The 24,763-nt window shown below is 42.4% G+C and overlaps 1 protein-coding gene across 1 annotated transcript in view; it reads left to right on the forward strand.

Annotated features, from left to right (window-relative positions):
- Nucleotides 1-19,282, forward strand: part of LOC115225774 (actin-related protein 2/3 complex subunit 2) — a 61,782-nt gene extending 42,500 nt beyond the window's left edge. Inside the window, exons 4-12 of the mRNA XM_036514576.1 lie at nt 3,144-3,202; nt 4,825-4,878; nt 6,561-6,606; nt 9,006-9,192; nt 10,055-10,148; nt 11,841-11,967; nt 13,825-13,925; nt 16,927-17,027; nt 18,397-19,282. Coding sequence (XP_036370469.1) covers nt 3,144-3,202; nt 4,825-4,878; nt 6,561-6,606; nt 9,006-9,192; nt 10,055-10,148; nt 11,841-11,967; nt 13,825-13,925; nt 16,927-17,027; nt 18,397-18,427 — 800 coding nt within the window. The 3' untranslated portion in view covers nt 18,428-19,282. The remainder of the gene's footprint in view (nt 1-3,143; nt 3,203-4,824; nt 4,879-6,560; nt 6,607-9,005; nt 9,193-10,054; nt 10,149-11,840; nt 11,968-13,824; nt 13,926-16,926; nt 17,028-18,396) is intronic.
- Nucleotides 19,283-24,763: the final 5,481 nt, after the last annotated feature.

The raw sequence follows: 24,763 nt of genomic DNA on the forward strand, positions 1-24,763 counted from the left end.
CGTCCGGCAGCTTATTCCACGGATCCGCAACCCGGACGGAGAAAGCCCCTCTCCTTCAATTGAGATGAAATCGTCGCAGAAGCAGTTTCCTATTTACTGCAACCTGGGTCTTCACTTCTTCGTCAGATACATTGTCCATGCTATCCTCAATATTCTAATTACGAACCACATTCCACAGCTCTCCAAGCACTTGTCTTCCTCACAAAAATAAATCGAGGAGAGCCCCTCATTGACTGATTTACTGTTGCCACATGAGAAGTGCACGTGAAATGGTGCCACATTAAAAGCACTGGTGCTGGTGCCACATAAAAAGCACCCAGTACACTTTGGATGGATGGAAGCACTCTGTCGGTTACGACAATGAGGGTTCCGGTTGATCCGAATCAACGGAACAGCCTGCTCGTGAAATTACCGTGTAAGTAGCGGAGCACTCCACAGACACGTGTACCCTTAACGTAGTTCTCGGGGATATTCAGCGTGATACAGAGAGTGACAAGGCCGGCCCCTTGAAATACAGGTACAACAGAAACAGGAAGTAAGAGTGAGAGAAAGTTGTGGTGAAAGAGTACAGCAGGGATCACCACCATCCCCTGCCGGAGCCTCGTGGAGCTTTTAGGTGTTTTCGCTCAATAAACACTCACAAAGCCCGGTCTGGGAATCGAAACCGCGATCCTATGACCACGAATCCGCTGCCCTAACCACTGGGCCATTGCGCCTCCACCCAGTACACTTTATGGAGTGGTTGGCATTAGGAAGGTCATCCAGTCAGAGAACAGATGACCATGCCAGAACAGATAATGGAGCTTGGTGTGGCCCCTGGGTTTACCAGCCCCTAACAAACCGTCCAACCCATGCAAGCAGGGAAAACAGACAGAGGATGATGATGATTTTGATGATGATCTACCCACACTTACGATTCTCAATATTTTCAACTTTCTCTGACCCCTTACATTGTGAGTTCAAATCTCACCAAGATCCGATTTTTATTTCTGTCTCTCCCCATCCTTTTGGTGGGGAGAGAGAAATAAAATATCCAGTCTCGTCCTGGGGTTGATTTAATTGGCAAACTTCCCTCTCTCCCTTCTCTAAATTTCTTGTCTTGTGCCGTGTTGGACATTTTGATTCAGGATGTCAGCATCACAGACCTATTAAAGGATCAAATAAAATACCTTGGGTTATTTCATTACATACCTTTATGCGTAGCCGTATTTCGTCTGCTGTTACGTTCTGAGTTCAAATTCCGCCGAGGTCGACTTTGCCTTTCATCCTTTCGGGGTCGATAAATTAAGTACCAGTTACTCACTGAGGTAGATGTAATCGACTTAATCCGTTTGTCTGTCCTTGTTTGCCCTCTCTGTGTTTAGCCCCTTGTGGGTAATAAAGAAACATTTCATTACATACCTTTATGCAGGACGCAAAATTTTTTTTGCTACGAGAGTTCTGAGCCCCACTTGTGAACTCATTTGCTTACAGCCAATAAAAGCTCACCTTTACCTGGTTGTCAAGGAAACCCAACATAATATTTGTGAATGTGGAATCGATAGATAGATGGGTGGATTGATAGATAGATAGGCAGGCAGGCATAGCACTCCATCAGTTATGATGACAAGGGTTCCAGTAGATCCGATCAACAGAACAGCTTGCTTGTGAAATCAACATGGAAGCGGCTGAGTACTCCACAGACACATCTACTCTTAATGTAGTTCTCAGGGGGATTCAGTGTGACGCAGAATATGACTAGGCTGGCCCTTCGAATTACAGATACTATTCATTTTCGCCAACTGAGTGGACTGGAGCAACGTGAAATAAAGTGTCTTGCTCAAGGACAAAACTCATCGCTGGGAATTGAACTCATGATCTTAGAATTGTGAGCCGAATGCCCTGACCAACTAAGCCACGTGCCTTCATACATTCATTTGCATATTGGCTTTGGGTTCCGTGTTTGTTCTCAAGGCAGGATTCGTTCTGCTTCCATTCAGCATATTGGCAAGGGGAGGTAAGCAGGTCCTGATCAAGTGGAACGTCGGTGAAACTGGTTGGTTTGGTTCTCTCTGCAATCTACCCTAAATGGTTTCCGTGGCATTACTCTTTACTCTTTTACTCTTTTACTTGCTTCAGTCATTTGACTGCGGCCATACTGGAGCACCGCCTTTAGTCGAGCAAATCGACCCTGGGATTTATTCTTTTGTAAGCCCAATACTTATTCTATCGCTCTCTTTTGCAGAACCGCTAAGTGACGGGGACGTAAACACACCAGCATCGGTTGTCAAGCAATGCTAGGGGGACAAACACAGACACACAAACACACACACACACACACTTATATATATATACATATATACGACGGGCTTCTTTCAGTTTCCGTCTACCAAATCCACTCACAAGGCATTGGTCAGCCCGAGGCTATAGTAGAAGACACTTGCCCAAGATGCCACGCAGTGGGACTGAACCCGGAACCATGTGATTGTCTAGCAAGCTACTTACCACACAGCCACTCCTGCATATTTTGATTTTTTGCACAACACAACTACATACGAACATATCTGTGTGTTTTATCTTTTATCTGTTTCACTCATTGGATTGCAGCCTTGAAGAATTTTTAGTTGAACGAATTTACCTTCATATTTCTTTAATTTTTTTGTTTTTTTAATCCTGGTACTTTTTGTGTTGGTCTGTTTTGATGAACCACTAAGTGGTGGGGGACATAAACACACCAACACTAGTTGGCAAGCATGGTTGTGGGGTTAAGAAGCTTGCTTCCCAACCACATGGTTGTGGGTTCAGTCCTACTATGGTGACACCTTGCACAAGTGAGTTTTACTATAGCCCTGTGCCAACCAAAGCTTTGGGAGTGGATTTGATTGACAGAGACTGAAATAAGCCTGTCATGTATATATATATATTTATGTGTTCATCTTTGTGTTTGTCCCCTGCCACCGCTTGACAGCTTCTTCTGATGAGTTGTAGTGCACTTGAGCCCTGCATGCAATAAGTTCATTATTATTATTTTGTTTTTAATATGCAGAAGGATTGAACTCTTAACCACAAATCCATGCCTCTACATAATTGTTCTTTCTCTCTCTCTCTCTCTCTCCAACAGGAAGTGTTTAATTAACTGACTTTTTCTTCTGTTTTTATTTCAGATTTTGATGGGGTCCTCTATCATATATCAAACCCAGACCAACAGAAAACTAAAATCAGAGTAAGCAGCAATTTAGTCATAGTGTAACGTGTGTATGTGTGTATGAGTCTGTGTGTGTTATCATCATCATCATCATCGTTTAACGTCCGTTTTCCATGCTAGCATGGGTTGGACGGTTCAACTGGGGTCTGGGAAGCGAGAAGGCTGCACCAGGCTCCAGATGGACCTGGCAGTTGTTTCTACAGCTGGATGATCTTCCTAACGCCAACCACTCCGTGAGTGTAGTGGGTGATTTTTACGTGCCATATATTTGTGTGTGTGTGTGTATCTTCACTGGCCCCCATGCCAGTGGCACGTAAAAACCACTCACTAAACTCACGGAGTGGTTGGCGTTAGGAAGGGCATCCAGCTGTAGAAACCTTGGATTGGAGCCTGGTGCAGCCTCCTGGCTTGCCAGACCTCAGTCATACTGTCCAACTCATGACAGCATGGAAGGCAGACGTTAAACAACAACAACAACAACGATGATGATGATATATATATGTATATATGTACATTATTTACATTTGACGGATATTTGTCCTCATCTTATTATTATTATTATTATTATTATTATTATAATTGTTCAGATCACTGCTAGGAATTGAACTCGGAATCTTGGGGTTAGTAGCCTATGCGGGCTACCAACCCCAAGATTCTGAGTTCGATTCCAGACAGTGACCTGAATAATAATAAGAAGAACATCGAAAAATACCTTAGGAATGAAACTCCAGATTCAAAATTTCCCCAAGACACCTGATGAAGGCTGGAGGGTATATCAGCCGAAATGTTGTGTTAACAACAAACAAGATGAGGACAAATATTCGTCAAATGTAAATATTGTAAATAATGTACATAATTCCTCATCTCTTAAATATAGAACTGTAAAATATATATGCTGTTGTGTGTATATATAGATGTGTGTCTCTTTGTATCTTTCATTTCTAACTTCTGTCTTTACTGACTGCCTGTATATCTCTGTGTATGTGTGTATAATTGTATGTATATGACAGTGTTGATGCCAACTAAAAAGCATCCAGTCTACACTGTAAAGTGGTTGGCATTTGGAAGGGCATCCAGCTGTAAAAACCATGCTAAAACTGGCCTCACTTGTACTGGTGCCACATAAAAAACACTCAGTCCATTCTGCTGGGTGAAGGTGGCGAGCTGGCAGAAACGTTAGCCTGCTGGGTGAAATGCTTAGCGGTATTTCGTCAGCCATTGCGTCCTGAGTTCAAATTCCGCCGAGGTCAACTTTGCCTTTCATCCCTTCAGGGTTGATAAATTAAGTACCAGTTGTGTACAGGGGGCGATCTAACCGACTGGCCCCCTCCCCCAAAATTTCGGGCCTTGTGCCTAGAGTACAAAAGATTAATAAGGCGGCGAGCTGGCAGAAACGTTAGCATGCTGGGTGAAATGCTTAGCGGTATTTCGTCAGCCGTTGTGTCCTGAGTTCAAATTCCACCGAGGTCAACTTTGCCTTTCATCCTTTCGGGGGTTGATAAATAAAGTACCAGTTACGCACTGAGGGTCGATGTAATCAACTTAATACCTTTGTCTGTCCTTGTCTGTCCCCTCTGTGTTTAGCCCCTTGTGGGTAGTAAAGAAATATATATAACTGATTTGTCTTATTTTTTTTACAGGTCAGTATTGCTCTTAAATTCTACAAAGAGCTTCAAGAACATGGTGCTGATGCGGTAAGTTGAGGTTTTTTTTTTTAGTCTTTCTTGGAATTTCAATAATTTGTTGAATAACCACGTAGTTTATTAAATAAGATGGTGGCAGTGGAGGGTGGCAAATTGGTTGACTGAGTCATTAGGGCATCAGAGAGAGTACTTTATAATACCTGGAAGTTTTCTGACTTACAAGCTTCAGTCAAGCCATCCAACCCATGCCAGCATGTTAAATCATCATCGTTTAACGTCCGTTCTCCATGCTAGCATGGCTTGGACGGTTCAACTGGGGTCTGGGAAGCCAGAAGGCTGCACCAGGCTCCAGTCTGATCTGGCAATGTTTCTACCGCTGGATGCCCTTCCTAACGCCAACCACTCCGTGAGTGTAGTGGGTACTTTTTACGTGCTACTGGCACAGGGGCCAGGGGAGGCTGGTAAACGACCACGATCGGATGGTGCTTTTTATGTGCCACTGGCACGGAGGCCAGGTGAAGCTGGCAACGGCCATGATTGGATGGTGCTTTTTACGTGCCACCGGCACAGGGGCCAGGCGAGGCTGGCAAATGGCCACGGTCGGATGGTGCTTTTTACGTGCCACCGGCATGGGGGCCAGGCGAGGCTGGCAACGGCCACGATCGGATGGTGCATTTTATGTGCTGGTAATGATGATGATGATGATTAATTCCTGCTTTCTGGATTCTGAGTTCAAATCCCAGCTGTGCCTTCGTCCTTCAGGTGGTTCATAAATATAGCCCCATTTCAGGGTAGCAGATTGGTCGAGTCTTTGGAACCTTGCAGTGTCTTCCTAGCTCTTTGCACGCAAATTCTACCTCAGTGATGCTGTCCAGTGCTAAATTACCCAACTTTAGGCACACCCTGTCAACCTCCCCTATTCCCTCATGGCTTAGGGTTAATTGCCTCAGACACAACTTGTTCATTGTACTTTCAGGCTGACTTTGGGATGGAGAGAGTATATGTATATTAGTAAATATAAAGACCTGCTAATAGAAATTGAAAAAAATGTGGCATCTCAAGGTGATTGTAGGATCTCTAGGAATGATAAAAAAAGGTACTGAAACCTATTTGAAAATGATTCCAGGCTTACCATCCCTACAGGAAGTGCAAAAAATCATATTAACTGGAACAGCTCATGTACTGAGAAGAGCATTATCGCTGTGTAAACAACATCCATCCAGTTTTAAATACATATTTTGTCTGTGAATTGGCATGTCCCCTCTCAGATTCACACAGTGGTCCATCAGTTTTTGTAAGCCTTGTATATATATATATATATAATATATATATATATATATATATATATATACAAAAAAGACCCCCGAGTTCATATCCAACTTAATTTCATTATCGGAGTTTACTCCTTTAGATGTTACAGTTAACAGGCATTCTCAGGCAGCGAGGGTTTATGTCCAGAGCTTCCCCCTTGTCTGGTTACCTTGCAAAGCCCCCTACACTGGCCATACTACCAGGGCTGCGGAGTCGGAGTCAGAAACAATTAAGGGGTGGCTGGAATCAGAGCTGGTAAAACTTTATCGACCCTGATTCCAACTCACAATATTCTTTAATATAAACCAGTTATAACATAAAGGCCTACTCAAAGTACAAGCGTATGCATTGGTTTATGAGATATGTAGACCACAATCGCTTTATTATTGTTATTGTTATTATTATTATTATATTTTTTACAGCTTATCCGGCGAGAATATGGAGATTATTTAACAGATCCAGAAGAAGGTCAGTACCCTAAAGATTTTGCCTTTCATCCTTTCGGGGTCGATAAATTAAGTACCAGTTATGCACTGGGGTCGATATAATCGACCTAATCTTGTTTTTCTGTCCTTGTTTGTCCCTTCTGTGTTTAGCCCCTTGTGGGTAGTAAAGAAATAGGTATTTCGTCTGCCACTACGTTCTGAGTTCAAATTCCGCCGAGTTCGACTTTACCTTTCATCCTTTCAGGGTCGATTAAATAAGTACTAGTTAGTCACTGGGGTCAATGTAATCGACTTAATACCTATGTCTGTCCTTGTTTGTCCCCTCTGTGTTTAGCCCCTTGTGGGTAGTAAAGAAATAGGTATTTCAACTGCTGTTACGTTCTGAGTTCAAATTCCACCGAGGTCGACTTTGCCTTTTATCCTTTCGGGGTCGATATAATCGACTTAATCGTTTGTCTGTCCTTGTTTGTCCCCTGTGTTTTAGTCTATGTGGTAGTAAAGAAAAGTATTTCGTCTGCCGCTACGTCTGAGTTCAAATTCCACCGAGGTCGACTTTGCCTTTTATCCTTTCGGGGTCGATATAATCGACTTAATCCGTTTGTCTGTCCTTGTTTGTCCCCTCTGTGTTTAGTCCCTGTGGGTAGTAAAGAAATAGGTATTTCGTCTGCCGCTACGTTCTGAGTTCAAATTCCACCGAGGTCGACTTTGCCTTTTATCCTTTCGGGGTCGATATAATCGACTTAATCCGTTTGTCTGTCCTTGTTTGTCCCCTCTGTGTTTAGTCCCTGTGGGTAGTAAAGAAATAGGTATTTCGTCTGCCGCTACGTTCTGAGTTCAAATTCCACCGAGGTCGACTTTGCCTTTTATCCTTTCGGGGTCGATATAATCGACTTAATCCGTCTGTCTGTCCTTGTTTGTCCTCTCTGTATTTAGCCCCTGTGGGTAGTAAAGAAATAGGTATTTCGTCTGCCGCTACGTTCTGAGTTCAAAATTCCACGAGGTCGACTTTGCCTTTTATCTTTCGGGGTCGATATAATCGACTTAATCCGTTTGTCTTTCCTTGTTTGTTCCCTCTGTGTTTAGTCCCTGGGGTAGTAAAGAAATAGGTATTTCGTCTGCCGCTACGTTCTGAGTTCAAATTCCACCGAGGTCGACTTTGCCTTTTATCCTTTCGGGGTCGATATAATCGACTTAATCCGTTGTCTGTCCTGTTTGTCCCCCCTGTGTTAGTCCCTGTGGGTAGTAAAGAATAGGTATTTCGTCTGCCGCTACGTTCTGAGTTCAAATTTCACCGAGGTCGACTTTGCCTTTATCTTTCGGGGTCGATATAAATCACTTAATCCGTTTGTCTGTCCTTGTTTGTCCTCTCTGTATTTAGCCCCTGTGGGTAGTAAAGAAATAGGTATTTCGTCTGCCGCTACGTTCTGAGTTCAAATTCCACCGAGGTCGACTTTGCCTTTTATCCTTTCGGGGTCGATATAATCGACTTAATCCGTCTGTCTGTCCTTGTTTGTCCTCTCTGTATTTAGCCCCTGTGGGTAGTAAAGAAATAGGTATTTCGTCTGCCGCTACGTTCTGAGTTCAAATTCCACCGAGGTCGACTTTGCCTTTTATCCTTTCGGGGTCGATATAATTGACTTAATCCGTCTGTCTGTCCTTGTTTGTCCTCTCTGTATTTAGCCCCTGTGGGTAGTAAAGAAATAGGTATTTCGTCTGCCGCTACGTTCTGAGTTCAAATTCCACCGAGGTCGACTTTGCCTTTTATCCTTTCGGGGTCGATATAATCGACTTAATTCGTTTGTCTGTCTTGTTTGTTCCCTCTGTGTTAGTCCCTGGGTAGTAAAGAAATAGGTATTTCGTCTGCCGCTACGTCTGAGTTCAAATTCCACCGAGGTCGACTTGCCTTTTATCCTTTCGGGGTCGATATAATCGACTTAATCCGTTTGTCTGTCCTTGTTTGTCCCCTCTGTGTTTAGTCCCTGTGGGTAGTAAAGAAATAGGTATTTCGTCTGCCGCTACGTTCTGAGTTCAAATTCCACCGAGGTCGACTTTGCCTTTTATCCTTTCGGGGTCGATATAATCGACTTAATCCGTTTGTCTGTCCTTGTTTGTCCCCTCTGTGTTTAGTCCCTGTGGGTAGTAAAGAAATAGGTATTTCGTCTGCCGCTACGTTCTGAGTTCAAATTCCACCGAGGTCGACTTTACCTTTTATCCTTTCGGGGTCGATATAATCAACTTAATCCCTTTGTCTGTCCTTGTTTGTCCTCTCTGTATTTAGCCCCTTGTGGGTAGTAAAGAAATAGGTAATTGACTAGACCCTTTTCTCCAAAAGATTTCTAGGCTTAGAGTAGAAAGAATTGTTGTTGATGCATTTTGTCTTCACTATATTGATTTTTTTCTCTTGTTTTTATTTCTATTTAGGCTATAATATATCATTACTCTATGACCTGGAGAACATTCCCTCTGACTATGAAGAAGTCATCAAGGCAGCTGCCCTCCTCAAGAGGAATTGCTTTGCATCAGTTTTTGAGAAGTACTTTCAGTTTCAAGAGAGGGGCGAGTCTGGACATAAAAGAGCCGTCATTCATTACCGAGATGAAGAAACCATGTAAGTTCCTGCCTCTTCGATATCCTCTTTTTTATTTTCAGCACCATCCGAATCGTGGCCGAAGCCAGCGCCGCCTCGACTGGCTTCCGTACAGGTGGCACGTAAAATGCACCAATCCGACCGTGGCCGATGCCAGCCTCTCCTGGCACCTGTGCCGGTGGCACTTAAAAAGCACCCACTAGACTCACGGAGTGGTTGGCGTTAGGAAGGGCATCCAGCTGTAGAAACACTGCCAGATCAGACTGGAGCCTGGTGCAGCCTTCTGGCTTCCCAGATCCCCGGTCGAACCGTCCAACCCATGCTAGCATGGAGAACGGACGTTAAACGATGATTATGATGATAAAGGGTTGGTCAGCCCACAAATCTAACAGATGATGTGCACTCAAACCTGGTCAATCCATTTTAGCGCTTGATCCCTATTAAGGACAAGGTGAAACAGCATCATCATCATCTTCGCTTAACGTCCGTTTTCCATGCTAGCATGGGTTTGATGATTTGACTGAGGACTGGCGAACCAGATGGCTGCACCAGGCTCCAATCTATTTCTCACTGTCCAACGTCGAATGCATAAACAGAGCCTGAAGATTGCTTGGAGCACCTCAACGAATTCCATCCGACCCACGAAAGCAAGGAAAAATGATGATGATGATGATGATGATGATACCTGTGACTGCATTACGCATATGCAGTCAGCTGTGATTTGAGGTAGGGGTGGGGTGGTGGATTTGGCTGCTATTTCTTGCAGATTGATAAACCACTTAAAGGTTTCCATTTTGACTTCTCACATTTTGTTACTGTTGTTGTTGTTGTTGTTATCAGAGATTATTTTCAAATGTTTTTTGCTGTTTTTATTTCTTTCCAGGTACATAGATGCACAGAAGGATCGAGTGACAGTAATCTTCAGCACAGTCTTTAAGGATGATTCTGACATCATCATTGGCAAAGTGTTTATGCAGGTAAGGAGGGCAGCGACAGCACCACCACTCACACACTCACTCACTCACATACTCATACGCTCACTCACTCACTCACTCACTCACTCACCACACAATCACACTCATTCAAAAACACACACACACACACACACACTCTCACTCACTCACACACTCGCTCACTCACTCCCACACACACTCACTCACTGACATACTCACACACACACACACACACACTCACACATTCACTCACGCTCACACACACTCACACACTCACTCACTCACTCACACACAATCACACTCATTCACACACACACTCACCCACACACACTCTCACTCACTCACACATTCACTCACACTCACTCACTCACACACACACTCACTCACTCACTCACTCACTCACACACACTCACACTCATTCACACTCACACTCACTCACACACACACACACACACACACACCACACACACACACACGGACAAAAATTCCAACTTTGGATTTGTCAGAAACTGGTAGTGAAGAGACAAAGTGATAGAAGCACCAAACCAAATCCCTGCAATATTTGCTCCAGTTTTTTCTTGACATTCAGAGATCAAATTTCACCCAGATCAACTTTACCTTTCATCTTCCCAAGGTCTGCAAAGTACCAGTCATTAACTGGAATTAATGTAACTGATCAACCCAATGCCTTCAAATTTTAAAATAGTAAGATCGTTGCCAGAGCAACAAGCTGGCCTTCGTGCCGATGGCACGTTTAGCACACCATTCCAGCGTGATCGTTACCGCGTCGCCTTACTAGCACTTGTGCTGGTGGCACGTGAAACATTCAAGTAAGGTCGTCGCCAGTGTCGCTGGGCTAGCTCCTGTGCAGGCGGCACATAAAATGCATCATTTTGGGCATGGCCGTTGCCAGTACCACCAAACTGGCCCTCGTGCTGGTGGCATGTAAAAGCACATACTACACTCTCGGAGTGGTTGGTGTTAGGAAGGGCATCCAGCTGTAGAAACTCTGCCAGATCAGATTGGAGCCTGGTGCAGCCATCTGGTTCGCCAGCCCTCATTCAAATCATCCAACCCATGCTAGCATGGAAAGCGGACGTTAAATGATGATGATGATATATATATATATAGGACTATCACATTCTGTTGGCAAATAAACTTTATTATTCAGTGTCTCACTCAGAGATTTAAAACTAACTGTTTTTCTCTTTATGAGATGAGCGACTGTGTGTTGCTTAAAAAGTATATAGCATAAGCACCCTGAGAAAACCCTCATCACCAGCCTGTGATTATCTCGCACCAAGGACAGGAATGAACCCAGAAACCTAGGTCTGTGAGTACCACAAAGGCTAAAGATGTGAGCAATGACCTCCCTTGCTAATACTATGTAAACACAAAGTGTGTGTCCATAGCTAGCATGGAAAGCGGACGTTAAACGATGGTGATGATGATGATGATGGTGATGATGATGTATATTCCCTGCCTGGATGGGACCCCAATCCGTTGCAGGATTACTCATTTATTTATGCATTATGTTGTAGCCATAAGATTTTGAAGGGATAACTTAATTTTTAGAATGATATTGTAGGGTTGCCGTGAGGGGTCAGCTCTGGCCAGTTTGATGATAAAACAGAAAATTTTGGCTGGATATGACCGGTTTAAATGCTAAAGGGTTAAAAAAAAATCAACTCAAGTTTTTCATTATTTGCTCGACAGGAGTTCAAAGAAGGCCGCCGCAAATACCAACAGGCCCCTCAAGTGTTGTTCAGTCACAAAAACCCCCCACAGGAGCTGCAGAACACGGACGCTTCAGTCGGAGACAATATTGGCTATATAACATTTGGTAAGCTAATATATTCCTTTGTATGACTTCTTCACCTCTCAGAAACTTCCCTACCTGCATCCAATGTTCTGTGATGGCATGTGACCCAGTGGTTAGGACATTGGACTCATGATTATACGATCATGGTTTCGATTCCTGGACTGGGCAGTAAGTTACCTTCTTCCCTCTCGAGTCATAGCGAATCATAAGGGCCGATTTCCCAGTTAGCGAGGTTGTTGCCAGTACCGCCTGACTGGCCCCCATGCCGGTGGCACGTAAAAAGCACCCACTACACTCTCGGAGTGGTTGGCATCAGGAAGGGCATCCAGCTGTAGAAACTCTGCCAGATCAAGGCTGGAGCCTAGTGCAGCCACCTAGTTCGCCAGCCCTCAGTCAAACTCTGCCATATCAAGATTGGAGCCTGATGCAGCCATCTGGTTCGCCAGCCCTCAGTCAAACTGTCTAACCCATGCTAGCATGGAAAGCGGACGTTAAACGATGATGATGTGTATATTCCCCACCTGGATGGGACCCCAATCCATCGCAGGATTACTCATTTTTGTCAGCTGAGTGGACTGGAGCCACATGAAATGAAGTGTTTTGGTCAAGAACATAATGCATTGTCTGGTCCAAGAATTGAAACCACAATTTTACGATCGTGTGTCCGACACCCTAACCACTAAGCCACGTTCCTCTACTTGGCAGTGGATTGTGGTCTTGAGCAAGACTTTTCATTTCATATTGCTCCAATCCACACACTAGCATCCATTCAGTGACGATGACGAGGGTTCCAGTTGAACCGATCAACAGAACAGCCTGCTCATGGAATTAACGTACAAGTGGCTGAGTACTCCAGAGACATACTCATGCTGGTGACATAAAAAAGGCAGAATTTCCATTTAATTTGATGCCCATTTTGGCCCACGTGTGGAGAGACCAAACCAGAATACCAAACATTCTGTTAGTTTAGGCTGAAAGTCACCACATTCATAAATGTTGTCTACATGTTTAGTGTGTGTGTGTGTGTGTGTGTGTGTGTGTGTGTGTGTGTGTGTATGTGTGTGTGTGTGTGTGTGTGTGTGTGTATATATATTATATATATATATATATATATATATTATATATATATATATATATATATATATATACAGATATACTCTTTTACTTTTTACTTGTTTCAGTCTTTGACTGCGGCCATGCTGGAGCACACCGCCTTTAGTGAGCAAATCGACCCCGGGACTTATTCTTTGTAAGCCCAGTATTTATTCTATTGGTCTCTTTTGCCGAACCGCTAGGTGACGGGGACGTAAACACACCGCATCGGTTGTCAAGCAATGCTAGGGGGACAAACACAGACACAAAAACACAACACACATACATATATATACATATATACGCAGGCTTCTTTCAGTTCTGTCCACCAAATCCACTCACAAGGCATTGGTCAGCCCGGGGCTATAGCAGAAGACACTTGCCCAAGATGCCACGCAGTGGGACTGAACCCAGAACCATGTGGTTGGTTAGCAAGCTACTTACCACACAAATTAGAACATGGTGCAGCTCTCAAGGTTGCCAGCTCTGGTAAAACCATCTAACCCATGCCAGCATAGGAAACGGATTTTTATGGATAACGAGTGCATTGTTTATGTATGCTTAATGTGTTAATAAATTGGTGCACCAGATATAAAATACCTTGTGATATTTGTTCTGCCTATGTTACACGATACTCCCATGTTGATAATCTAACGAGCGATCCATTGGAGATTTATAACCTTTGATACTCCTTCGTTAATACATGATATAGAAGACAATATGATGATGATGATGATTGTATTGTTGTTGTTGGTGTTTATTATTATTTTTTTTTCTTTCCTTCAGTTCTTTTCCCACGTCACACAAACGACAGCAGCCGAGGTAATACTATTAACTTGATCCACACATTGAGAGATTACCTGCACTACCATATTAAATGTTCCAAGGTGAGCGATGCCATCTCTTTCTCTCTCTCCCTCTCTCTCTCTCTCTCTCTCTCTCTCTCTGGATGATTAATGTGTAAAGGAAGTTAGGGAGAGATAGTGAGAGCAATGAATTCTGGGATAGAATTGGTTCTATTGGATACTTCTAGTTAGATGTTGGTATCTAGGTTTGGGGTGATGCAAAAACGAAAATAGAATTCAAGACATGAGTATATATATATATATACATACATACATGAGTATATATATATATACATACATACATGAGTATATATATATATACATACATACAGATATATATATATATATATATATTACATACTAGCAGGATCGCCCGCTGTTGCTCGGGTTTATTTCGACCCTTTAGAATTGGAATTTTTGAAAAATAATAATTTTGCATTATGTAGCTTGTTATTCTCTTTAAGTGAACATTTTTCTGGTTGAAATACACTGAAAAATGGCAACACAGCAGTAAAAAAATCGTAAAAAATAGGGATTTTCATAGAAAAAAAGCACCTTTTTGATGTAAATAATTTTTGGTGTTAACATGGTCCGATTTGAATTTTATCTTCTACGGAAGAAAGAGCAAGCCTTCTTCTATCATACTCTCAATTTTGGTCAACTTGTGCCACAGGGTCACGGAGGAGATAGTGTTAGTTGAAGGCTACCAAACCTGCCATACACAGACAACTTCAGCTTTATATATATAGATTGGGTGAAGTTACAGAGTGACTTGAGGGATGAGAGTTTCGTGCATTGGCCCTTATTTTTAGTTGAATGAATCAACACCAGTACTTATTTTCCTTTTAAGCCTGGTCCTTATTCTATCAGTCTCTTTTGCTAAACCACTAAGTTACGTAGACATAAACAAACCAATACTGGTTGTGAAACTATGGTGAGGGGGACACACACACTTACATACACATATATTATGGGCTTCTTTCAGTTTCTGTCTACCAGATCCACTGACAAGGCGTTGGTTGACCCAAGGCTGTAGAGTAGAAGACACTTGCCCAAGGTCCCACATTGTGGGATTGAACCCAGAACCATGTGGTTAGGAAGCAAGCTTCTTACCGCACAGCCATGTCTGTGCCTTTTTACCACACAGCCACCATTATGGCTGGGATATAAATGAAATCCTCTTGATTTCAAACCACTTGGATGAGTGCCAGTGCATGAAACTGTTGGCTCTTGAGTCACTGTAACTTCTGCCTGTTATTAATAAAAATATATCCATAGATGATGTGAAAATGATGGTGTAGAATGGAGGTGATTATGCAGATAAACAAATTAGATATATTAAATATAACTTTAATACCAACAGCTGTTTCTGGGGGCTCAGACTGCCATCATAATGCTGGTAGATGTAATTCATTGTAGTACATTAAGGTAGTGAGCTGGCAGAAACGTTAGCATGCCGGGCGAAATGCTTAGCGATATTTCATCTGTCTTTACATTCTGAGTTCAAATTCCGCCGAGGTTGGCTTTGCCTTTCATCCTTTCGGGGACAATAAATTAAGTACCAGTTACACACTGGGGTCGATGTAATCGACTTAATCCATTTGTTTCTTCTTGTTTGTCCCTTCTGTGTTTAGCCCCTTGTGGGCAGTAAAGAAATAGGTATTTCGTCTGCCGTTACATTCTGAGTTCAAATTCTGCCGAGGTCGACTTTGCCTCTCATCCTTTTGGGGACAATAAATTAAGTACCAGTTACACACTGGGGTCGATGTAATCGACTTAATCCATTTGTTTCTTCTTGTTTGTCCCTTCTGTGTTTAGCCCCTTGTGGGCAGTAAAGAAATAGGTATTTCGTCTGCCGTTACATTCTGAGTTCAAATTCTGCCGAGGTCGACTTTGCCTCTCATCCTTTTGGGGACAATAAATTAAGTACCAGTTACACACTGGGGTCGATGTAATCGACTTAATCCATTTGTTTCTTCTTGTTTGTCCCTTCTGTGTTTAGCCCCTTGTGGGCAGTAAAGAAATAGGTATTTCGTCTGCCGTTACATTCTGAGTTCAAATTCTGCCGAGGTCGACTTTGCCTCTCATCCTTTTGGGGACAATAAATTAAGTACCAGTTACACACTGGGGTCGATGTAATCGACTTAATCCATTTGTCTGTCCTAGTTTAGCCCCTCTGTGTTTAGCCCCTTGTGGGTAGTAAAGAAATAGGTATTTCGTCTGTCTTCACGTTCTGAGTTCAAATTCCGCCAAGGTCGACTTTGCCTTTCATCCTTCCGAGGTCAATTAAATAAGTACCAGTTACGCACTGGGGTCGATATAATCGACTTAATCCATATGTCTGTCCTTGTTTGTCCTCTCTGTGTTTAGCCCCTTGTGGGTAGTAAAGAAATATATATTTCATCTGTCTTTAGGTTCTGAGTTCAAATTCCGCCAAGGTTGGCTTTGCCTTTCATCCTTTCGGGGTCGATAAAATAAATACCAGTCATGCACTGGGGTTGATGTAATCGACTTAATCCCTTTGTCTGTCCTAGTTTGTCCCCTCTATGTTTAGCCCCTTGTGGGCAATAAAGAAATAAGATATAATTCATTGCAATATGTGACAGTAATGGACGCAATCAACATAGGATAAATTGAACCTCTGTTATGTATAACTAGCAGTATCGCCTGGCGTTGCTCGGGTTTGTAAGGGAAATAACTATATAAGCATTTTTAGAGAGTTACTTCTCTTATATAAACCGAGCAAAAAATGCATTAAAAAACGAAAAAATGATGGTAAATTTTTTTTTTAAATCGTAGACTCATTGTAGACGCGCGCTAATACCCAGAAGGGCTCGATATGAATCACGACTATAAGATACCCGGTTTTGGTTAAACTGCACCGCAAAATGTGGGAGTAGTTAGGAATCTAAATCGGAGGAGACAGACTCTCACACAACTTTAGTTTTATATATATAAAGATGTGTGTGTGTGTTTTGTATTATTCTTCCTTCTCCCTGTTCACGTATCCATTTTCTTTCCATATTCCTCCATCTCCAAACAGGCATATATTCACTCAAGAATGCGAGCCAAAACCTCTGATTTTCTCAAAGTCTTGAACAGAGCCCGGCCGGAACCTAAAGTAGTTGAGAAGAAGACCATTTCGTAAGTATTGCGTGTGTTTAATTTTTGCTTTCCTTGAAAGTTAGGGTTGTTTTTTGTTTTTTTTTCTTGATTAGGGCATTTAAAAATATTTTATGAATTCATTATATATATATATTCTTTGGGGTTTGGATAATTAACCTTTGGAAACATGGGTGGTTCATTCAACATCTTTATACAATCCTTATTCAGGGACCTTTTGAGCGGGATGGGTTACTCAAACTGAAAAAATTCTAACTGGGCCCCACCTGCAAGGTCATGCGCTGTTTATCTTGATATGAGATCACCATGTCGTGCACATATGGTTGTGATGCATGTGCCTGGTGTACCTTTATCAGAAGAGTAGTCATGATGGGTATACTGGGCTTCGTATATTTTACCCCAGTGTCACTTTGATGGTATACACTGCTCTCTCACTCAATAATAATAATAATAATAACTTATTTTATCACTGCCAAGAGGATGAACAGCCATAAAGATGGATGAAATGTCACTAGGTGCAGGAGTGGCTGTGTGGTAAGTAGCTTGCTTACCAACCACATGGTTCTGGGTTCAGTCTCACTATGTGGCACCTTGGCCAAGTGTCTTTCCACTATAGCCTCGGGCCGACCAAAGCCTTGTGAGTGGATTTAGTAGACGGAAACTGAAAGAAACCCGTTGTGTATATGTATATGGCATGCACTGCTCTCTCACTCAATAATAATAATAATAATGGCAGGACAAGTGAGACCATAACCCGTGGCCTCTACCTGGGATGTAGCGAGTCCACTTATGCATACCTTTCCTTCTTGTGACACAAACCCTACTTGTGAAGACCTGTTGAGGCAAGTGAAAATGAAAATGAAAATCAAAATCGATCAACATCAATGGAAATTGTAGCTGTGATACCAGTGCCGGTGGCACGTAAGAGAACCGTCCGAACGTGGCCGTTGCCAGTGCCACCCCGACTGGCCTCCGTGCTGGTGGCACGTAAAAAGCACCATCCGATCGTGGCTGTTGCCAGCCTCACCTGCCCCCCCTTGCCGGTGGAACGTAAAAAGCACCATTTGACCGTGGCCGTTTGCCAGCCCCATCTGGCACCTGTGCCAGTGGCACGTAAAAAGCACCCACTACACTCACAGAGTGGTTGGCGTTAGGAAGGGCATCCAGCCGTAGAAACGTTGCCAGATCAGACTGGGTCTGGTGCAGCCTTCTGGCTTCCCAGACACCAGTTGAACCGTCCAACCCATGCTAGCATGGAAAGCGGACGCTAAATGATGATGATGATGATGAATAATAGCAGTGGTCACAGAATGCCCTGTCAATTAAGGTTGATGTGGGCCTTAAACAACAACAAACTAATTTTCTTTTTCTTTCTTTTACAATCTTTCAGAGGCCGACATTTTAAGGTGAATGCCAACTAGATATGAAATATTTGGTGCCGGAAGAAAATTGAAGAACCACGACATTGCCGAGTGCGTGCGTCTATGGACATGCTCTCTCTTTCTCTCTTCTGCTCTCCTCGCTCCCCCTCCCCCACTTCTTTCTCTCCCCCAACCCCGTGTTCCCTTCTCTCTTTTTCTCTTGCAGGGTTCAGCATTTCCACAAAGACAACCACCACCACCACCACCTTCCCACCATGGCCCTCTCCAGTCGAAGCAGTTCCTGACCTGAAGGGAAATCTGTCCCCTCACTCCCACTACCACCACCACCACCACCAGAAGGGCCATGGGTGCTGCCCCCTTTATTTCCTTTAGGCGAACTATTTTATGAAAATATAAAAAAAATAAAAAATCTTGCTCGAACCTTGTCAAAATGCAATGAATGCCCCTCCTTGCCCACCCCCCACAAGCTTTCTTTTTTGTTTTTTGTTTTTTTTTTCAAAAAAATTTTCTTTTTTCATTTTATTTAGTATGATGCCTTATTTTTATCAGCAGCAAAAAAAAAAAAAAACCCCAAACAAACTAACCAAATTATGAGGGAACTTCTGCCCCACCCTAGTGGCTCGACCAGCTTGCTAGAAATAGCAGCCAAATCTCCTTCAGATTTACGTTGTATTGTCTGAAGAGGAAAACGAAAACATGGACGCATTATACAATGATGTCCTAAGTGTCATAAAAAAAAAAAAGACGGGATGGTCGTGGTTGGAAACAGTTTTGTTTCATAGGCTTGTTTGAGCAGGTCTGACTTTTTAGGCTAAATACCAGCCTGCCAATCAACCAGTCTACCAACCAATTAGCTAATGTCTCTCTCTTTGCTGCATATTCATTTTTAAATTTAAAAAAAAAAGTATGAAAACCAACCCAAAAGAAACATTAAGAAAACTCAGCTAAAATCCATATTCTACAAATTATATAAGCATGTGTTATATATATATATATATATATATACATACATACATATATATAATATATATATATATATATATATATATATATAATATATATTATATATACACACATACAGGTGTGGCTGGGGTAAGAGCTAGCTTCCCAACCACATGGTTCTGGGTTCAGTCCCACTGTGTGGCACCTTGGGCAAGTGTCTTCTACTATAGCCTCGGGCCGACCAAAGCCTTGTGAGTGGATTTGGTAGACGGAAACTGAAAGAAGCCAGTCATATATATGTATGTATGTATGTATGTATATGTTTGCGTGTCTGCGTTTGTCTCCCACCATCATTCGACAACCGTTGTTGGTGTGGTTTATGTCCACATGACTTAGCAGTTCAGCAAAAGAGTCCGACAGAACACGTATTAGGCTTACAAAGAAGTCCTGGGACGATTTGCTCAACTGAAAGGTGGTGCTCCAGCTTAGCTACAGTCAAATGACTGAAACCAATAAAAGACACACCCATATATATACATACACACATACAGGTGTGGCTGTGGGGTAAGAAGCTAGCTTACCAACCACATGGTTCTGGGTTCAGTCCCATGTGTGGCACCTTGGGCAAGTGTCTTCTACTATAGCCTCGGGCCGACCAAAGCCTTGTGAGTGGATTTGGTAGACGGAAACTGAAAGAAGCCAGTCATATGTATGTATGTATGTATGTATGTATGTATGTATGTATATGTTTGCGTGTCTGCGTTTGTCTCCCACCATCATTCGACAACCGTTGTTGGTGTGGTTTATGTCCACATGACTTAGCAGTTCAGCAAAAGAGTCCGACAGAACACGTATTAGGCTTACAAAGAAGTCCTGGGACGATTTGCTCAACTGAAAGGTGGTGCTCCAGCTTAGCTACAGTCAAATGACTGAAACCAATAAAAGACACACCCATATATATACATACACACACATATATATACACACACACACACACGTGAATATATATACATACATATATATATAAAATTCTTATATGAAGAATGTTGTTGATAAGGACTTCGAAGTTTGAGCTAAGCCATCATTGGACTGCCAGCAATGGCTTAGCTTGCCAAAAATTCGAAGTCACTATCTACAATATTCTTTATATAAGAAAAATAAATCTACTCTACAAAAGTAAGGAGCGGTGGTTCCCAAACATTTTTGGGCTACCCTGCCCTCGTGGCACCTGGGGGCCCCTCTCATTCCTTGCCCCACCCGCCCCCGAACCACCACCACTCACCACCCCAAATATAGACCACTTTCTGCTGCAAATTCAAGACAACTGTATTTCGCAAATAAAATTTAACCGAACTCACCCTTAATTTTGTTGTTCTTACACCCCATCATCACCCCCCTTTTCTTCAAACCAGTCATCTTTCCACCCCCGCACCCCACCCCCGATTTTGGGAACCACTGATACAAGGGTAAACCATCAGATTAATGTAAAATTGTTTCATTACGATAGAATAAGTTCTAGGCTTTAAAAATGTAAGTCCTGGGGTCAATTTGTTTGACCAATAACCCTTTAAGGTGTTGCTCCAACATGGCCACAAGCAACTGACAAGTAAAAGAATATATATATATATATATATATAGATAGATATTGATATATAGATATGTAAAGATATGTGAGACCCCCTTTGGTCGTGACTGACCATGGGATTGCACCTAGAAAGTTAGCCTCCCAGGCAAAATTCCGGGCAAGGTGGTTTATGGAAGACCAGCAGTCGTCCATGGATACTGGCTTTCCCTCTCCATGCCACCAGTGTTATCCAAGGGAAAGGCAAAGGGGCCGATACAGCTTGGCACCTGTGATGTCGAAACTCATTTCTACAGCTGAGTGAACTGGAGCAACGTGAAATAAAGTGTCTTGCTCAAGAACACATACAACCCGGTCTGGGATTCGAACTCACAACCTCACGATCATAAGCTCGACGCTCTAAACACTGAGCCATGCGCCTTCACTATGTCTACATATATATATATATACACACACACACGCACACACCTTGTTCTAAAACTCCACCTTTGGCTGGGTATCAGTTCATCTAGAGATGGGACTGGAAATGGCAAGGTTTTCTCAATGTTAATTCTGTCTTTTTTAATTTTTTCTTTTGATTTTGCAATGATTTTACAAATTAACACACATGCATTTATGTGTGTGCACGCAATTATATGCACACACACACACACACATACATACATACACACACATACATACATACACACACATACATACATACATACATACATATATATATATATATGTATATATACATATGCAGACCTGTTCATAGATCAAGAAAGTTGCTTGTATATATGCATGTATGTTTGTGCGTGTATGTATGTATATATATATGATGATGATATACATATACATACTTACATGCACATGTATACGTGTGTGTATGTATATATATATTCATGCACATGTATATGTGTGTATATATATTATATATACATGTATGTGTGTATATATGTATATATATATACATGTATATATATATATATTCATGCGCATGTATATGTATATGTGTGCATGTATATATATATATAGCTAAACTTGTATATACTGGTGTGTGTGTGTGTGATGATCTACATCGAGTTATACTTTCTTCTTCTTCTTTTCTCCTTCCTCTTCTTCCTCCCACACAGTATACCCCACCTCGCCCACCTCCTGCCTCCCTATCGTCAACGTATATAAAATCGATTCTTTCCCCAGCCTTCATTTTCAAAATTTATGCTGATTAAACTTTGCTACAAATATTGTTTGTCTTATTATTATTGTCATTATTATTATTATTGAGTGAGAGAGCAATGCATGCCACCGAATTGACACTATATGCTGTGGTTCCGGGTTCAGTCCCATTGCATGGCACCTTGGGCAAGTGACTTCTACAATGGCCTCAGGCCGATCAAAGCCTTGTGAGTGGATTTGGTACACGGAAACTGAAAGAAGCCCATTGTGTATATACATGTATATGTATACGAGTAAAACGCCCCCTGTCCAATGGATGGTGCTGAGTTGTCAAACATTTAAACCAAATTTTCTCAAAACAACTTGTCCGACTGTCCCATAGGCCTCCCCGTTGAGAAACACTGTATAAGCCCCAATATACCCATTATGAATACCTGTCTGATAAGGGTACACGAAACACATGCATCACAACTATAGTTAAGTTAAGTTAATTTTGGCTCAAAAAGCAAAAAGCAAGTAGGGGGGGACATGGAGTTATGTACAGGAAGGGTGTTCATACAAAGAGTTCAGGCCACTTGTGGTCAAGAGAGACTTTGAACCGAGCGGTCGTCGGCATCGTCACTATTTCGTCTGGCAGCTTATTCCACGGATCTGCAACCCGGACGGAGAAAGCCCCTCTCCTTCGATTGAGATGAAATCGTTGCAGATAGAGCTTTTCGGAGTGACCCCGCAGCCGACGCTCTGGAGCAGGAGTGAAGAACAGCTCTTTCGAGAGGTTACACTTTCCGCTTATGATGTGAGCAAAAATGAGATCACCACAGCGGCGTCGTTTTTCTAGAGAATAAAGGTCGAGCGTCTTCAGCCTTTCTTCATAAGACAAATATGGTGGCCTTATATCGAGGTAAACAGTGCATGACCTTGCAGGTGGGAATCCAAAAGCACCATTCGAGCGTGATCGCTACCAGCGTCGCCTTACTGGCACTTGTGCTGGTGGCATGTGAGAAAAAAATTTGAGTGAGGTCGTTGCTAGTGCTGCTGGACTGGCTCCTGTGTAGGTGGCACGTAAAAAACACCATTTGAGCGTGGCTGTTGCCAGTACTGCCTGACTAGCCCTCTTGCCGGTGGCACGTAAAAGCACTCACTACACTGTTGGAGTGGTAGGCATTAGGAAGGACATCCAGATGTAGAAACACTGCCAGATCAAGATTGGAGCCTGGTGCAGCCATCTAGTTCGCCAGCCCTCAGTCAAATTGTCCAACCCATGCTAGCATGGAAAGCGAATGTTAAACAATGATGATGATGATGATGAGTAGCCCATCCTTCTCAAAAGGTCCCTGAATAAGGGTTGTTTAAGGATGTTGAAAGAACCACCCATGTTTCCAGAGGTGAGTTATTCAAACCCCAAAGAATCCCTCTCAACACATGGCTATGATGCTCCCCCACTACTTCTGCTCGTGATCAGAGATGCACATATCGTCAGACACTAAGGGACATGCTCAACTGGTTAAGGTCAAACAACTGACAAGCAAATCTGTGGTATTGAGCAGAACATTTGCTGTAGGCCATCTTTTATACCAAGACAAAACAATGTACATGATAACACTTCCAATCAGTTAAGATCAGAAGCCATGAGAGCCATTATTATTATTATTATTATTCTATGTTTGACTTTTGCTTTACATTTGCACAATCTGGCTCCAAGTCTCACCCAGAGACCTCAAGAGACAAGTTGGAAGTTCATGTTGGTGTTATGCCTAGGGTGCCATATATTTGGTTTTGTACATAGTGTTGTTCTAGAGAATGTTTAAGAAACCATAAGAAAATTATAATTTTGTTTTAAAATTCGAGATGCACATATCGTCAGACACTAAGGGACATGCTCAACTGGTTAAGGTCAAACAACTGACAAGCAAATCTGTGGTATTGAGCAGAATATTTGCTGTAGCCCATCTTTTATACCAAGACAAAACAATCTACATGATAACACTTCCAATCAGTTAAGATCAGAAGCCACGAGAACCACTGCCTGGTACTGCATCAGGGCATTTATTATTATTATTATTATTATTGTTGAAGTGGTGAGCTGACAGAATCATTAGCACACTGGACAAAATTCTCCTCTTGAGGTTGATAAATTAAGTACCAGTGAAACACTGGGGTCAATGTAATCGAGTAGTCCCCTGCCCCCAAATTTCAGGCCTCTTGCTTTTAGTAGAAAAGATTGCCATTATCATTATTAAGGTGGACAACTGCCAAAATCATGAATGATATTTCTGCTTCAGCAACTCTTCACTGAATCTGTGTCATGTCATGCTTTGAGAAGACTGCATGACACCCCTCGGATCTTTTCGGTTTGACCGGCAGTTTTTTCTAGCAGTGTCAAATGAAATTGTCACCCATAATTATGACCCTAGTATCGATCTATTGCATTTCAATCTGTTTTAGGGTTAGGGTGGGGGGAAGGGTATCTTTTTTTCTCTTCAGAAATGTAAATAGGTACTTCGTCTGCCGTTACGTTCTGAGTTCAAAGTCTGCTGAGGTCGACTTTGCCTTTCATCCTTTTGGGGTCGATTAAATAAGTACCAGTTCCACACTAGGGTCAATGTAATCGACTTAATCCGTTTGTTTGTCCCCCCATGGGCAATAAAGAAATAAGAATAAATACCAGGTTCTTTAAAAGAAGTCCCGAGGTC

This window comes from Octopus sinensis, linkage group LG28 (assembly GCF_006345805.1).
Source record: "Octopus sinensis linkage group LG28, ASM634580v1, whole genome shotgun sequence".
Taxonomy (NCBI): Eukaryota; Metazoa; Mollusca; class Cephalopoda; order Octopoda; family Octopodidae; genus Octopus; species Octopus sinensis.